Genomic DNA, 18,341 nt, shown 5'->3' on the forward strand with positions numbered 1-18,341 from the left:
TCTGCAAGAGACTATTTTAGACCCAAAGCCCCCTCCAGATTGAAAGTGAGGGGATGGAAAACCAATTTTCATGCTAATAAACATCAAAAGAAGCTGGGGTGGCAATCCTTAAAACAGACAAATTAGATTTTATTTTTTTAAAAGATTTTATTTATTGGGGCGCCTGGGTGGCTCAGTCATTAAGCGTCTGCCTTCAGCTCAGTTCGTGGTCCCAGGGTCCTGGGATCGAGCCCCGCATCGGACTGCCTGCTCAGTGAGGCACCTGCTTCTCCCTCTCCCACTCCTCCTGCTTGTGTTCCCTCTCTCTCTCTCTCTCTCTCAAATAAATAAATAAAATCTTTTAAAAAATTTTTATTTATTTATTTATTTGACAGAGAGAGAGAGAGAGAGAGAAAGCCCAAGTAGGAGAAGCAGAAGGAGAGGAAGAAGCAGGCTCCCCACTAAGCAGGGAGCCCACCGTGGGACTCAGTCCCAGGACCCTGAGATCAAGACCTGAGCAGAAGGCAAACACTTAACCAACTGAGCCACCCAGGTACCCCAACAAATTAGATTTTGAACTGAAGACTATAATAAAAGATAAAGAGGGACACTATATCATAATTAAAGGGTATAGCCAACAAGAAGATCTAACAATTGTATATGTTTATGCACCTAACATGGGAGTAGCCAATCATATAAGCCAATTAATAACAAAATCAAAGAAACACATCAATAATAATACAATAATAGTAGTGGAATTTAACATCCCTCCTCACTGCAGTGGACAGATCATCTAAACAGAAAATCAACACGGAAACAAGGACTTTGAATTACACACTGTACCAGATGGACTTCACAGATATATTCAGAGCATTCCGTCCTAAAGCAATACACATTCTTCTTGATAGCACATGGAACATTCTCCAGACTAGATCACATACTGGGTCACAAATCAGGTCTCAACCAGTACCAAAAGACTGAGATTATTCCCTGCATATTATCAGACCACAATGCTTTGAGAACTCAATCACAAGAGGAAATTTGGAAATAACTCAAATACATGGAGGCTAAAGAGCATCCTACTAAAGAATAAATGGGCCAACCAGGAAATTTAAAAAGGGTTTTTAAAAATTCATGGAAACAAATGAAAGTGAAAAGACAAATGTTCAAAACCTCTGGGATGCAGCAAAGATGGCCGTAAGAGGGAAGTATAAAGCACTACAAGCCTTTCTCAAAAAACAAGAAAGGTCTCAAATATACAACCTTACTTTACACCTAAAGGAGCTGGAGGAAGAACAGCAAATAAAGCCAAAACCCAGAAGGAGAAGAAAATTAATAAAGATCAGAAAAGAAATCAATGGAATAGAAACCAAAAGAACTATAGAAAGGATCAATGAAACTAGGAGCTAGTTCTTTGAAAGAATTAGTAAGATTGGGACACCTGGGTGGTTCAGTCTATTAAGCATCTGCCTTCAACTCTGGTCATGATCCCAGGATCATGGGATTGAGCCTCAGGTTGGGCTCCCTGCTCAGCAGGGAGTCTGCTTCTCCCTCTGCCCCTCCACCCCACTCATGCTCTCTCTCTCACTCATTCTCTCTGTCTCAAATAAAGAAAGAAAGAAATAAGATTTTTAAAATTAAACAAAAGATTGATAAACCCCTGGCCAGACTTACCAAAAAAAGAAAGGCCCCCAATAAATAAAATTATGAAAGAGGAGAGGTCACAAACAACACCAAAGAAATACAAACAATTATAAGAACATATTATGAGCAATTACATGCCAAAAAATAAGCAATCTGGAAGAAATGGATGCATTCCTAGAGATGTATAAAGTACCAAAACAGAAACAGGAAGAAACAGAAAACCTGAACAGACCAATAACCAGCAAGAAATTAAAGCAGTAATCAAAAATCTCCCACCAAACAAGAGCTCAGGGCCGGATGGCTTTCATGGGGAATTCTACCAAACATTTAAGGAATTAATACCTATCCTGAAGATGTTTCAAAAAATAAAAATGGAAGGAAAACTTCCAAACTCATTTTCTGAGGCCAGCATTACCTTGATCCCAAAACCAGACAAAGACCCCCACCAAAAAGAAGAGTTACAGACCAATATCCCTGATGAACATGGTTGTAAAAATTCCCACCAAAATACTAGCCAATAGGATCCAACAGTAAATTAAAAGGATTATTCACCATGACCAAGTGGGATTTATTCCTGGGCTGCCAAGGGTGGTTCAACATTCACAAATCAATAAATGTGATACATTGCATTAATGAAAGAAAGGACAAGAATGATATGAACCTCTTAATAGATGCATAAAAAGCATTCAACAAAGTACAGCATCCTTTTTAAAAATTCTTCACAGTGTAGGGATAGAGGGAACATACCTCAATATCATAAAAGCCATATATGAAAAGCCCACAGTGAATATCATTCTCAGTGGGGAAAAACTGAGAGCTTTTCCCCTAAGGTCAGAACATGGAAGGGATGTCCATTATCACCACTGCTATTCAACACAGTACTAGAAGTCCTAGCCTCCAGCAGTCAAACAACAAAAAGAAATAAAAGGCATCCAAATTGGCAAAGAACTGAAAACTCTCACCCTTCACAGATGACATGATGCTCTATGTGGAAAACCTAAAAGACTCCACCCCCAAATCACTAGAACTCATATAGGAATTCAGCAAAGTGGCAGGATATAAAATCAATGCATAGAAATCAGTTACATTTCTACACACTAACAATGAGACAGAAGAAAGAGAAATTAAGGGGTAGATTCCATTTACAACTGCACCCAAAACCACAAGATACCTAGGAATAAACCTAACCAAAGACACAAAGGATCTGTACTCAAAAAACGATAGAATACTCATGAAAGAAACTGAGGAAGACACAAAGAAATGGAAAAATGTTCCATGCTCATGGATTGGAAGAACAAACATTGTGAAAATGTCTATGCTACCTAGAGCAATCTATACATTCAAAGCAATTCCTGTCAAAATACCATCAACTTTTTCACAGAGCTGGGACAAAGAATCCTAAAATTTGTATGGAACCACATAAGGCCCAGAAGAGCCAACGGAATGTTAAAAAAGAAAACCAAAGTTGGTGGCATCACAATTCCGGACTTCAAGCTCTATTACAAAGCTGTAATCAAGACAGTATGGTACTGGCACAAACACAGACACATAGATCAATAGAACGGAATAGAGAACCCAGAAATGGACCCTCAACTCTACGGTCAATGAATATTGGACAAAACAAGAAAGAATACCCAATGGAATACAAGACAGTCTCTTCAACAAATGGTGTTGGGAAACTTGGGACAACCACATGCAGAAGAATGAAATTGGGCCATTTCCTTACACCACACACGAAAATAGACTCAAAATGGGTGAGACCTAAATGTGAGACAGGACTCCATTAAAATCCTAGAGGAGAATACAAGTTCTGTGACCTCACCCACAGGAACTTCTTGCTAGACACGTCTCCAAAGGCAAGGGAAACAAAGGCAAAAATGAACCATTGGGGGACTTCATCAAGATAAAATCTTTGGCACAGCAAAGGAAACAGTCGACAAAACCAAAAGACAACTGACAGAATGGGAGGAGATATTTGCAAATGACATATCACATAAGGGGCTAGTATCCAAAATCTATAAAGAATTTGTCAAACTCAACACCCAAAGAACAAATAATCCAATCAAGAAATGGGCAGAAGACATGAACAGACATTTCACCAAAGAAGATATCCAAATGGCCAATAGACAAGAAAAATGCCCAACATCACTCAGTATATGGGAAATACAAATCCAAACCACAATGAGATACCACCTCACATCAGTAACGATAGTTAAAATTAACAAGTCAGGAAATGAGAGATGTTGGTGAGGATGTGGAGAAAGGGGAACCTTTTACACTGTTGGTGGGAATGCAAGCTGGTGCAGCCACTTTGGAAAACAGTATGGAGTTTCCTCAAAAAGTTGAAAATAGGGCTACCCTGTGAGCCAGCAATTGCACTACTGGGTATTTACCCTATAGATAAAAATGTAGTGATCTGAAGGGGCACCTGCACCCCAAAGTTTATAGCCCCAATGTCCACAATAGCCAAACTATGGAAAGAGCCCATATATCCATTGACAGGTAAATGGATAAAGAAGATGTGATATATACACACACACACACACACACACACACATATACACACATGCACATGTACATATATACATACACACACATATATACATATATACATACATACACACACAAAGTGGAATACTATTTGGACATTGAAAAAAATGAAATCTTGCCATTTTCAGTGACATGGATGGAACTAGAGGGTATAATGCTAAGCAAAATAAGTCAATCAGAGAAAGACAATTATCATATGTAGAATTGAAAAAACAAGGCAGAGGATCATAGGGGAAGAGAGGAAAAAAATGAAACAAGACAAAACCAGAGAGGGAGACAAACTGTAAGAGACTCTTAATCATCAGAAACAAACTGAGAGTTGCTGGAGGGGTGGGAGGTGGAGGGATGGGGTAACTGCTGATGGACATTAAGGAGGGCACACGATGTAAAGAGCACTGGGTGTTCTATAAGACTGACGAGTCACTGACCTCTACCTCGGAAACTAATAATACATTATATGTTCATTAATTGAATTTAAATTAAAAAAAGAATCACTTGCTCAATAGAACACCTAAACACTGAGAGATTTATTTTAAGTTGAAGGAAATTCAATTTCTTTACCTTGACTTTTCTTCGCCAACAAAATGAAGCAATTAATGCTATTGGAAGCCCTGCTGTCACAAAATAAACAAACCAAAGCCATGGGCGCTCTTCAGCAGCTGCCATTAACTGTTTAAATATACCAGGCTATAGAGGAAATAAGCATGAAAATGAAATTCAGATTTTATAAACATTAATTAGGAAATACCACCTACAAAAAACCAACTTATTTTACATAGGTGTTGTATATTAAGGAGTGATGAACTTGTAGGCTAAAATATTCTATTTTCTCATCTTATACATTGCAGTTTAAACTCTATTAGCATGTATCAAGTAGTAAGAGAAAATATATCTATCAGCAAGAATTATGAAAATTTTATTTTTTTGGTAAGCTTAAGGATAGAACTACTCTTTATGGATACATTATCTCCTTCACTTATAAGTTACAATGCTCAATAGTTCATTCTGGTTCTGTACTTTTAAAGAATTTATTAATAAGATCAACCTGGGAATTATGGTTTTCATTTTTTTTATTAAGAAATTTCACACACAACTTTCAGTGAGGAAACTGTTTCTCTCATTAAAATAAAATCTAAAATCATTAAGTGTCTAAATTTTAAAAGTCTCAAAATGAAAACCCCTTTACCTACTCTTTTGATGGCTTTTGCTAATGTCCAAAGAAATCAAATATAAGGTATTTTTCTTTACAGAAATTGATTTTAAAAATACCACCTCCAAGATGCATTGTGTCAAAATATTTAGCTTAATATTTCTAAACAGTGTTAAGATTTGAGTAAAAAAATACTAGAACACAATTTAATAATAATAAATTTTAAAATCCTCTGTACTCCTCTAAATGAAAAATTATTAAAATGAATAAAGAATAATATTTATATCACTGTTACCACTTAGGCCGTGAATTGACAAGGTGATCAGGATATTAAGTAGTCTCCTTATAAATAGCAAGTAGGTAATTAAATCCCATTATGCTATCATAATTTAATGAAGACATACAAATATATATATTCCTTGATACAGTTCATGATGAAGTCGTGTCATAATATAATAAGGCTAAATATTTTATCAGCAAATTTATTTAAGTACATTTAGTAATTATTGCATTTTTTTACCTTTTAAGGGCCATTTGTATAACCTATAACCAGGATGAAGTCCTATGACTATGGTAAATACTGTACCTCATTAGCATTTGCTACCATTATCTTCACTCCCCAACCATCTGCAGCCCAGCGATCTGCTATTTCCTTTTCCGAACAGATAATAAAATTATCAAAGTAGATATCAGAGGTCATAGACCAAAGCTCTAAACCAAGAGCGCGGAAAGAAGTGAGAAGAAATGGATGATCATCTTCAAAATAATCTGGATTAGGAATTTTTCGAGGACTCCAGATTCCCTGGAAAAAAATAATAAAGAAAAAAAAATTTAAAGACATTTTCAAATAAAATAATCTCATTATAAATACTATTGAAGAAGTCACTGTTGTCGATGGGGCTCCTGGGTGGCTCAGTTAAGTGTCCAACTCTTGATTTTGGCTCAGATCATGATCTCAGAGTCGTGAGATGAGCCCCATGTTGGGCTCCATGCTGGGCATGGAGCCTCCTTGGCATTCTCTCTCCCTTTCCCTCTGCCCCTTCCGTCTCGCTCTCTCTCTCTCAATAAACAAACAAATAAATAAAATAGAAGTCATTGCTGTTGAATGAAATAAGCAGTACTAATTGGAGAAAAAAGAAAATGTTAACAGATACTAACTCATTAGCAAGTCATTGGAAATAAGAACTTGGTTCTTCTCATTCTGTACACAATGTTCTCTATGAATAAACTGCAAAAAGAGGCAAAGGGAAAATCCAACACACACACAAACTTGAGTAATTAAATTTCACAAGTGATACTATTTTAGACAAGTTTTTTTACACTCAGTAAAGTTATTCAAGGCAAGAAGTCACCAAAATTACACAAATCAGAGAGACCACTGTATGGTAAATATGAAGCCACTTGTTTTGTTGTTTAAAATTTTTTTATAAAGTACTTTTTCTAAGATTTTATTTACTTATTTGAGAGAGAGAGAGAGAGAGCACACACAAGTACCAGGGAGGGGCAAAAGGAGAAGGAGAAGCAGACCCTTCACTGAACAGGGAGCCTGATGCAGGGCTCAATCTCAGGACCCTGAGATCATGACCTGAACTACAGGCAGATGGGAAGCCACTCCTTTTAATATATAACCATGAGGGGCATCAATTATCAGTCATGTTTGAATCTCAGAAAAAAATTCAACGTAAAAGTTCCATTAGATCTTAACTGATTAAACTCAACCAAATCGAAAAATTCGACAATATGATTACTGACTCACTCCTCCATCATATATGTCTATTCTGTACCAGGCACTACGCCAGATGCTAGGGACCGAGTGATGATCAACAGAGACATGGTTCCTTGATTAAATTTAAAGTAATGAGGGAGACAGACATTCAACAAAGAAGTTACCAAAATACCAAGTCTGTGATAAATGCTAAGAAAAAAAAGCTACAGTAAACAAAGAATAAATGGAATATGTAACTGCATCCCTATAATAAGTATTGGAAAATGTCAATGAATAATTACATAAAACTAGAGGGGGTTAAATGGATAACATAGAGATTTCTACCCAAAAATCTAGGTATACTCAAAAGATACCTAATTCATATTTTAAAAAATCCAAAGTTTAATAACACCAGAAAATAAGGAGCACATTAATTAAACACAGGCATCAATTACTAAAATGTACAATGTGAGGTCTCCTGAGCAGAACTCATTTCTTATGGTTAATTCTAAAATAGAACTTGATTTCAGAGTAATCATTAACTACTAGGGAAAAATACAGTATGTAGTGATTGATCTTTAGTGCTTAATATTATGCTCCCAGTAAATTACATAAAGAATATTTTACTTTTTTTTTTTTTTTGAAGTAAACTCTATGTTCAATGTGGGGCTTGAGCTTAGAATGCAGACATCAAAAGTCACATACTTTATGAACTGAGCCAGCCAGGTGCCCCAAGAATACTTTACTTTTTAAATATAAATTAGTTGGAGTCTATTTTCCTTGACTTCTTAAGATGGTTAATACATACTATCACAAATCAAATTTCTAAAAGTTAACATAATGTTATCAGTAACTAGATATATAATGGAAGTATCACAGCATTTTAAACTGTACTGTGGAATTGGAACAAGTGGTTTTTACCTGGTAGTTTGGATTATCTATCATCGGTGGTCTCCACACTCCTTTGTATTTGGGGTTATCTATCAGTGGAGGTGTCCACTCACCACACCCAATTCGACATGCTGGATTAGAAATACGAGGCGCCTCCCATTCTCCATCCATGTCTTCATTCCTTAGGAAATCAGAAAAAAATTCAGCATAAAATTTCCACAGTGAAAATGTGTATCTACACATTTACAGTGACCTCAAGTACAGCGACCTCAAGTCTCTGTCAGTCATATGAACTAGTAACAAAAAGCAAGTAAGAAATGTATGAAATTAACATGTGAAGATGAAGAATGTTTACCAGTCATCCGGTTTTTCAGCATTAGGATCTGGAATAAATTTTGGTTCATCATCAAGCCAGCCATCAGGTTTAACAACACTTAAATCTTCTATTTGGGCAGGTTCACTTTCATCCCTGCAAATACAGTATTTTGTGCCAAGTATTAATTACTCAAAAAGTTTAAAAATGCATATGTTACAAAATTCATAAGACACCAAAAGTCATTTCCTACCCTTCTGTCTTTGGGCCTACTACCACCTCCATCTCTCATTTACCAAAATCTTCTGCTAACTTGTCACTTTCTTGTATATATTTCCTGTTGTGCTCCATGCATACACACATACATTTGTATACATTCTTTTTTTTTTTTAACACAAATGATAGCATTCTACACAGAGTATGTTCAACAGTGCTTTTGTTCACTTTAACACTCATTCATTCATCAATGCATATTGTAAACCCTAGAACAACACTAAAACAATAAACCACAGAGGAAAAGGTAATATGCCAATAGGAAAGAAAAAATAAAAGACTAAAATAAAACAAAATAGCTCAATCTAAAAGAATTCAGGAAAAATATTTTCTAAAGTACAGAATATATGGGACAAACAGAAAACAAGTAGGAAGAAAACAAGTACAATTTATCCAACCATATTAATAATTACATTAAATGTAGATGGCTTAAAACACTCCACTTAAAAGACAAGACCACATACAGGTTGCCTATAAGAAAATCAATTTAAAAAATAAAGGAATATATAGGTTACAGGTAAATAATAGAAAATAATATTCAATGGAAACATGATTTAAAAGAAAGCAGGATTGTTGACTCAATATGAGACTAAAGCAGATGTTAAGACAGAGTATTACAAGAGTTTATAAAGAAGGATATTATTCATTCCCCAAATTTCCTTCAAGAAACATATTGATCATGTAACCAGCAGCAGTAAATGTTCTTTCACCAAATTAAAAACAAAACAAAACAAACAAAAAACAACAAAAAAGGAGGACATTATTCTATAATAATAAAGTGGTTAGTTCCTCAAGAGATCATGAAATACTGCAAATAGATGTAGTAACAGATCTCCAAAATACATGAAGCAAAAATTAACAGAACTCAAAGGAGATACGGACAATTCCATCATTGTAGTTAGAGATTTTAATATTCTTCTCTCAGTGAGAGAACAGACTGAAAACCAATAAATATATAGATGCATTCAACCACACTGATGTAATTGACATTTGTAAATTTTCTGACAATAGCATTAAAAGTTGGGAGTTAAAATGAAAATTATATCTGGGAAATCCCAAATAACTGCCACCAAAGCAACACATTTAAAAACACATGGATCAAAGAAAAAAAATCACTAATGAAATTAGAAAACAACATGAACTGAATGTTCTTGTAAATGACATATATTTGTGAAACACAGTCAAAGCAGTGTTTAGAGAAAATGTACAGCTACTTCTACCAGAAGAGATTTTCTAACTTAATAAGGCCCCCCCCCAAAAATCAATAATTTGCTTTGTAAGAAGTAACAAAATCTTAAAAAGATCAATAGAGGGGAAAAACTAAAACAAAAGCCAGTTCTTCCAAAAGATCAATAAAATTAATAAACTCCAGGGTGTCTGTGTGGCTCAGTGGGTTAAGGAGCTGCCTTCAGCTGAGATCATGATCTCTGGGTCCTGGGATGGAGCCCCGCATCCGGGGGGGGGTCCCCTGCTTAGCGGGGTGTCTGCTTCTTGCTCACCCTCTGCTGCTCCTCCTGGTGCTCTCTCACTTGCTCTCCCACTCTCTCTCAAAGAAATGAATAAAATCTTAAAAAAATTTTTTTAAATTGATAAACCTCTAATTAGATATATTAAGAAAAAATGCAAATTACCATGTTAGAAATGAAAGAGGAGTCATCAGTACAGATCATTACAGACATTAATGATGACAAAAGGTGGTGAAATTATTAGACATCCATATTTTTTTTAAAAGATTTTATTTATTTATTTGACAGACGGAGATCACAAGTAGGCAGAGGCAGGCAGAGAGAGGAGAGGAAGCAGGCTCCCCGCCGAGCAGAGAGCCCAATGCGGGGCTCGATCCCAGGACCCTGAGATCATGACCTGAGCCGAAGGCAGAGGCTTCAGCCCCACTGAGCCACCCAGGCGCCCCTAGACATCCATATTTTTTAAAAAGTAATCTTGTTTTAGATCTCACACTACATACAGTTAACTTAGAACAGAACCTTAGTCAAAATTACTTGTCTTAGAAAAAAGTGCAAATCTTTGTGGCATTCATTTGGGCAAAGATTTCTTAGGTAAGACAAAGTCATGAATCATCAAAGACAAATATTGACAAACTGAACTTCACGAAAATTTAAAACTCTGTTCTCTATTAAGAAAATTAGGACAATCCTCAGAGTGAGAGGAAATATCTGCATGATGCATATCTGTATTAATTGACTATTGCTGCATAAACACAAAATTTGGGGGCTTAAAATAATGTTTATTACCGTGGTTTCTGAATCTGGGCACCCCTTCCTGGGTCCTCTGCTTAGGGTCTCTGACAGGCTGGAATCAAGGCATGTGCCAGGACTGCAGTCATCTCGGACTGAGACAGGCAGCTTCTGAAATAGGTTCCGATAATCCCTGCCTCCAGTACTCATGCCCACATGTGCTCCCCTCTCCTTGAGTGTAGGTTGGACCTAAGAACTCACTACTAAGGAACAGAAATCACTGATACGATGTTACTTCCAAGATTGAGTTATAAAAGGCCATCTATTAGTTTTCTGAGGTGCCATAACAAAGTACCACAAACTACAGCCTTAAAATGACAGAACTCTGGAGACCAGAAGTCAAAGTTCTGAGAGGGCTGAAGGCTCTGGGAGAGGGTCCTTCTTTGCTTCTTCGTAGCTTCTAGTGGTGCTGGCAATACTCCACCATCCCCTGGCTTGGAGATGCATCACTTCAATTTCTGCCTTAGTTGTCACATGGTGGTGTTCTTGTGCGTATCTGTCCAAATGTCCCTCTTCTTCTAAGAACACCAGTCACATTGGATGTAGGGCCCATCCTAATTCAGTATGACCTCATCTTAATTATATCAGCAAAGATCCTAATTCCAAACAAACTCATAATCATAAGTTCTGAGTAGATATGGATTTCTGGAGGACACTATTAACCCAGTATGAACTGTGACTTCCATCTCCTCCACACTCTCTCTTCCCTCACTTTTGCTTCCTTGAAGGGAGCTACTATATTGTGAGCTATACTATGGAGAGGCCTTGACTACAAGGAACCAAGGGAGGACTTTGGCCAACATCCAGCAAGGAACAGAGTCTCACTCTATGGAAAGGTCCAGATTGCAAGGAACCAAGGGAGAACGACTCCAGTCAACATCCAGCAAGGAATTGAGGCTCTCAATCCAACAATGACAAGTCAGCCCCCTGGACAAACAGAACGCTGCCAAAACGCACTTGGTGGGGTTGAAACTGGATCCACTCCCAGTTAAGCCTTTTAGATGACTGCAGTCTCAGCTGACATCTTAACTGCAGCCTGTGAGAAACCCAGAGCCAGAAGACCCAGGTAAGCTGTTCTCAGATTCCCGAATCACAGAAACTGTGAGATAATGCCTTAAGCTGCTAGGTTTTGGGATAATTTGTTACAGAGCAAAATGTAACTAGCACAATACCTGTATCCAGAATATAAAGAACTTCCATGACACGATATAAAAAATGACCCAATTAAGACAAAAAAATTGAAAAGATACTGGATCAAAGAAATGATATGAATGGCAAGTGAGTGAAAAGTGGCTCCATATGATTAGTTATCAGGGAAATGCAAATTAAAACTACATTAGATATCACTACAAACCTTTTAGAATAGCCAAAGAAAAACAATAATAAACAAATCAAAAGATCAAAAGGTATAAACTTCTAGCTATAAAATGAGTAAGTCCTGGGGATGAAAGTACACCATATGACTACAGTTAATAATCCTGTATTGTGTATTTGAAAGTTGCTAAGAGAGTAGACCTTAAACCTTCCCATCACACACACGCGCGCAGACACACACACACACACACACACAAATTTGTACCTGTGTGGTAATGGATGTTAATTACACTTACTGTGCTCATCATTTTGGAATTTACACATATATCAAGCCATTATGTTGCACACCTAAACTGATACAATGTTTTATGTCAATTATATCTCAATAAAAAACAGGTAATACCAAATGCTGTACATGTATAAGATCTATAATTCTTACTTAATATTAGTGTGAGTGCAAAATGGTATATCCTTTTGGAAAATTTTGACAGTTTCTTAGAAATTTAAACATATACTTACTGTATAATCCAACAATCCCTCTCCTAGGTATTTACCCAAGAAAAAGGAAAAATTATGTCACACAAAGCCCTGTCCACAAGTGTTTATAATGGCTTTATTCAAAATTGCCCCAAACCGGAAACAACCAAAATTTTCATCAATGTGTGACTGGGTAAACAAATTATAATAAATCCCTACAAATCCCTAAAACAAAACTAACTATTGATATAAAAACAAATATGGATGAATTTCAAAACATTTCTTAGTATGGTGTATTATATTGATTGATTTTCAATATTAGACTAACCTTGCAGTCCACCTAGTTAGCAAATATTGTCCTTTTTATATTTGCTGGATTCTAATTGCATATTTTCTGTCAGATTTATCAAAGTATAATTTTAATATAGACTAGTTCATTTATTTTAGACATATAGTTCTATGCGCACAGACACTGAACATACGGCTATTTTAAGCCCAGTAATCATTAACTGAAAAGACTAACTATATAAAATATACACAAACATATATGATAAAGATTAAACTAGAATTAAAGTGTTGGTGCTTTAGAGTCATGGAATTCCACCCCCCTACACACACACACACACCACTGGAAACAAAAAAAAAATACTGAAAAAGGTAAGAAAGTTAAAAATTAATTAAAATAAAAATTAAGATACTTAAAAGGCAAAGATTTACAAAATATATTTTGGTTTTCTTTGGAGGGGAAGGGCAAAGAGAGAGGGAGGGACAGAATCTAATGCAGGACCCATGCCCAGGGCAGAGCTGGACGGGGAGCTCAATCGCACAACCCTGAGATTGTGACCTGAGCCAAAATCTAGATTCAGATGCTTAACTGACTGAGTTACCCAAGTGCCCCTACAAAATCTATTTTAGGAAAGTATTTCACCCAAAATAGTCAAAATAAGTAATTTTAATGTGTAAAAGAGAATGCTTTACTGGTTGTAAACTTCACTTATATGGAATATCTCATTACTGAATTACACCAACTAATCTTTGCTACTGAATTCTTTACTTACCAGTCTTCCGGTTTGACAGCAGAAGGATCAGGGATTTTAGCTCTTTCATCCCATTCATCAGGCTTTTTATCACCGGGATCTTCAATTTCTTTGGGAGGATTGATAGGAGGAACCACATCTTCTAGTAGGCTTCCTTGGTTTACAACTATTTGATCAATTAATACTTCAAATGTGTCATCTGGATTCATCACTAAAGACCAATTTAAATATATTACACTTATCATAATGACTGATATTTTAAAGATAATCTTCTAAATAAGAAAACCATCCTATATTTCATGGGTAAGTTTTTTTCTCAACCAGAAATCGAGGAATTACAATGCATTAAAAATCAAAATATGCTAAGATCACTAGGTATCTAAAAACCAAAGATAAAATTTTGTCTTAAGTAAAATAAGTTAATGAAATGCTCCATTACTTCTCAAATAAAGAATATCCAATAGCTCGCTCAGTTTGGGACCCTCACAACCAGTCAGCTTCACTGTTTTATAATTACAGAATGCATTCCAATCTTCTTCAGTATTTCAAATAACTTTTTTGAAACTATCTCAAACTTCGAAAGTTGTAAATGTACTACAAAGAACTTTTCTCATGAACCACTTGAGAGTAAGTTACTGACCTCACGCACATCATCCCTGTGTGTTTTAATGTCTGTTTCCTACAAACAAGGACATTCTTCTATATAATCCCAATCTAGTCACCAAAATCAGGAAATTCACACTGATACATGACTACCATTTCCTAGAAAATTTTAAAGTTCACTGGCACTTCAAATTCAATGATTCATACATTGTAGTGTAAAATATCTTAAGGTTGATTGAAAATATACAAGCTTAAAGTTGGGTTTGTTTGGAGGTGAATTCCAGCTCTCCAAAAGTTCCCAAGCCAAAAGTTTCATAATGAACCCCCTCTTCCATTGTGATGACAAAATAAAAGTTCTTGCCTCCTTCTGTAAACTTGGGGGGGGGGTCACTGGGTAAACTATATGTCTTTGGAAAGAATGGTAGATGAAAATAGATGCCTAACATTCGCTTTCAGTAAGCTAGGTAAGTAGAAACTGTCAACAAATGTTGGGATCATCCTGACTTAGTAAGCGGGCTACCACTTTCTGAAGAAATGGTTCTGAAGCAAAAACAATCTCCAGAGGTTTCAGTGACAACAGTACCAAGTTACTTATAGCAAAATCAAAAACTACAATCTATATGCAAACTCAAATAGTGCAAACACCGTTTCTTCCTTCTCTCTCTCTCTCTCTTTTTTTTTAATTTGACAGACAGAGATCACAAGTAGGCAGAGAGACAGGCAGAGAGAGAGGAGGAAGCAGGCTCCCTGCCAAGCAGAGAGCCTGATGTGGGACTCAAGCCTAGGACCCTGGGATCACGACCTGAGCTGAAGGCAGAGGCTTAACCCACTAAGCTACCCAGGCATCCCATCCCTTCTCTTTTCCTCCAATATTTCTTCCTCTATTACAGCTGAGATTATAAAACTATTACTACACAAAGGAAAAAGTCAAGATTTAGGCAGAGCTAAGAGTAAGAGCTTAAATGTAAAAAAGTACTAGATTCTTCCTGATTCAAAAAAGGTATTTCTCAAGAAAAATCTTGAAAACAATGTGCTGAATAAATTTTGCAAATGAAATTTTTAGAAATTACAGTTAAAAAAGCATGTGACAAATACTCATATGTGGAAAGACATCTTTGTCTAAAACTATACTAAATATTTAAAATGAATTTACAGTAACAGGCCTTGGATTATAAAGCCTTTTAAGGTACTCTATACGGTTCTTGGAACAACTACAAAATGATGTTGTAAAAATACAACAGTAGTGCAGTTTTTAAAAAGTCACTCAATAATCCTAGTACGACAAAGTTTTTGTGTGTAGTAGTAAGAACACAAATGTTTACGAGTCAGACTTGAAATTCAATTCAATTCTAGTTACTTTTATTTCTTAGAGCAAGTTGCTTAACCTAAGTTAAGGTAAAATAAAGAGAAACTGCTCACCTCACAAGATGGTTCTAAACAAACTATCAAGCACAGAGTACAGTAGATACCTGGCGACTAATGAAAATCAGTTCTTTTTTTCTAGTTTTTCTATTTGCATAATTTGTCTAATGGCTCGCATGATGATGCACCTCCAATCTGAATCTCATTTTCTTTAGATATATTTTTAAAGATTTTATTTATTTATTTGAGAGAGAGACAGTGAGAGAGAGCATGAGCGAGGAGAAGGTCAGAGGGAGAAGCAGACTCCCCGTGGAGCTAGGAGCCCAATGCAGGACTCGATCCTGGTACTCCAGGATCATCACCTGAGTTGAAGGTGGTCGCTCAACCAATTGAGCCACCCAGGCACCCTTCTTTTGACATTTTAATATTATAAACATTTTCTCCTATGGCTAAACACTTCCACAGTTATCATTTTTGTATTGTATACAACATTCCTACTGTAACATTCAGGTTGCTTTAAATTTACAGTGTATTTTTACACATAGCTCTTTTTCTTCTGGATGATTTTCTTTGGATAATTCTTGAAAATGGCACTGTGGTTTCAAAACACATAAACATATGGTCTTTGGTATATTATACCAAGTGGCTTTTCACCAAGTTAGTACAAAGTCTAAAGAAATTCATTTGCCCTGTTCTAGTTGTAATTTCTCATTATCTCCACAGATTATGTTCCCCAAAACATCCAGATCTATTTTCCAATTTCAAAAAAAGTCTTTACTATCATCAATGCTGACATTAAAAATAAAACTGGTTGCTGCCCTGGCAGACAACATGAATGTTTCTGCAGCCAGTCTTTGGAAAGGAAACTGAAATACCTTAGTCCTTGAGAGAATTGTCCTGTCAGGTTCTGACATGCTGTGATTTTAAATAATCATGGACATACCAAGCTCCATAACCATATATACTTGGGAAGGGGAGAAACAATCCCTTGTAATGTTCCTCCCACTCAATGTCTACGGAAATGCCTATATTCTAAAGTAAAGCTAAATATGTTAATACAACAGTTGCTCAAGACCTCGTCTTTCAAAGCGTTAAGTGTGTGCCACAACTACCATGAGGCTGGGTCTAACAATAATCACAGCTGCCTGTAAAGTCCAAGCTTCTGAGCTTGCCATCAAGGTCTCCTTCCTCTTTAATCTTACTTCCCAGTCTCCTGTTCTCACAGCACCACTTATGTCAGAACACCTAAAATATCCACCTCTTCTCCTATTTTCCATGTTCTAGCTACACTTCCAGTCTAGGTAATATACAATCTCCTTTACTGAGTTTTCTCTGAGTCTCCAAACTGGGAGGAATGTTGCCTTTGAACTCTTACTTCATTTGCACCTTGCATATGGCACTTTACTTTCTACCTGCACTACATGCATGAAAATTAGCCTGAAAAGATAAGCTCCTTACGGGGAGGTAGGATCCATGTTTGTTTCTCCCAAAGCACCTGCCATGAAAATATCAGTAGTCAGTAAATATTTCTGAATTAATGAATCAATTAAAAGGATATACCAAGGGTATAAAGATGAGTCTTCCTGTCTGTAAAGAACTTTTTAAGGTCTACGTCTGGAGGTTTGGCATGTTTCTCTTCAAAAACTCCAGTTTTAGGATGTTTATGTCTGAAGATAAAATGAAGTTTATAATCTTCTCCACATTTATCTGGTCCAAACATAATGGTATAGGATGTTTTATCATAAAAGTTTTCCTTCAAAGAGAGATGTGTTGGGATTAGTCCAGAATCAGAGTATTTAAATAATTTTTTCTATTCTATCCAGTTGGGTAGAGGTTATAAAAATGTATTCAATGCTAAATTATCAAAGAATTATTTGACACACTTGACAATAAAGGATGCAGAAAAAAGACAATTTTTCTCTCAAAAATAGGTTTTTAAAAAATGCATATGCTACTTCCTTCCTGAAGATGTAGGAGAGAAGCTGAAACCACCTTACCAACATAATAAACTTTGATTACTTTATATAAATCTGCACTATTAATATTTTGTTAAGAAACTTAAGCACAGAGAAAAGCATACTCACAACTTTTAGACTACAATGATTACTCATTACTATTATTCAAGAGGACACCAGAAAATGACCTTCCTGAGCACAGAGTGAAGAGAGAATCCGACACAAACACAGACATAGAGACATGCTCCCTGTTTTACTACTAGTAATTTGTCTTTATTTGGCATGGCCTATTAGCTAAGAGCATGGGATCTGTTGTTAGATGCGGGGTTCAAATCCTACCACTGCCCTTAAACAGCTGTATGTGGCCCTGAGTAAATTTCTTAGCCTTGGTGTAGTCCTGTTTCGCTACCTTTCAAATATGGAAATAATAGTCGTACCTACTTTACAAGGTTTCTCTGATGATTAGCTAAATTAATCAGATTACATGCTTAGCAAAATACCTAGCATTTAAGTTTATTATGTCATTATACCTTTGAGTGATGGTCACCTTATAATACCCAAAACAAGAGCTCTAACATACACTACTAATGGTCTCCCCTTTAACTAATTCTAAGAATAACAACACGAATCCTTTAATCCACGTATGATAGCCTATGTACAGCCATGCAGTCTGACAAATATGTCACTGAGGTCTCATTTATCTTCTGTTATATGCAGAAGCCCTGACACAGCCCAGGCAGGAGAATGCTATAAGTGTTTCCAACCTGATACACTTACTTCTTTCTCAAAACATTTTTAAACCACATTATTTCTGGCAGACTCCCAACTCCTGA

General features: G+C 36.2%; 1 protein-coding gene across 1 annotated transcript in view; it reads right to left on the reverse strand.

Moving 5' to 3' along the window:
- Nucleotides 1-18,341, reverse strand: part of CLGN (calmegin) — a gene marked incomplete at its 3' end in the record, with an annotated part of 36,822 nt that overhangs the window by 3,872 nt on the left and 14,609 nt on the right. The window contains exons 6-11 of the mRNA XM_080797668.1: nt 17,114-17,306; nt 13,610-13,799; nt 8,275-8,388; nt 7,950-8,100; nt 5,910-6,125; nt 4,735-4,860 (exon numbers count right to left, since the gene is read on the reverse strand). Coding sequence (XP_080653794.1) covers nt 4,735-4,860; nt 5,910-6,125; nt 7,950-8,100; nt 8,275-8,388; nt 13,610-13,799; nt 17,114-17,306 — 990 coding nt within the window. The remainder of the gene's footprint in view (nt 1-4,734; nt 4,861-5,909; nt 6,126-7,949; nt 8,101-8,274; nt 8,389-13,609; nt 13,800-17,113; nt 17,307-18,341) is intronic.

Source organism: Martes martes (genome assembly GCF_963455335.1).
Source record: "Martes martes genome assembly, chromosome: 2".
NCBI lineage: Eukaryota > Metazoa > Chordata > Mammalia > Carnivora > Mustelidae > Martes > Martes martes.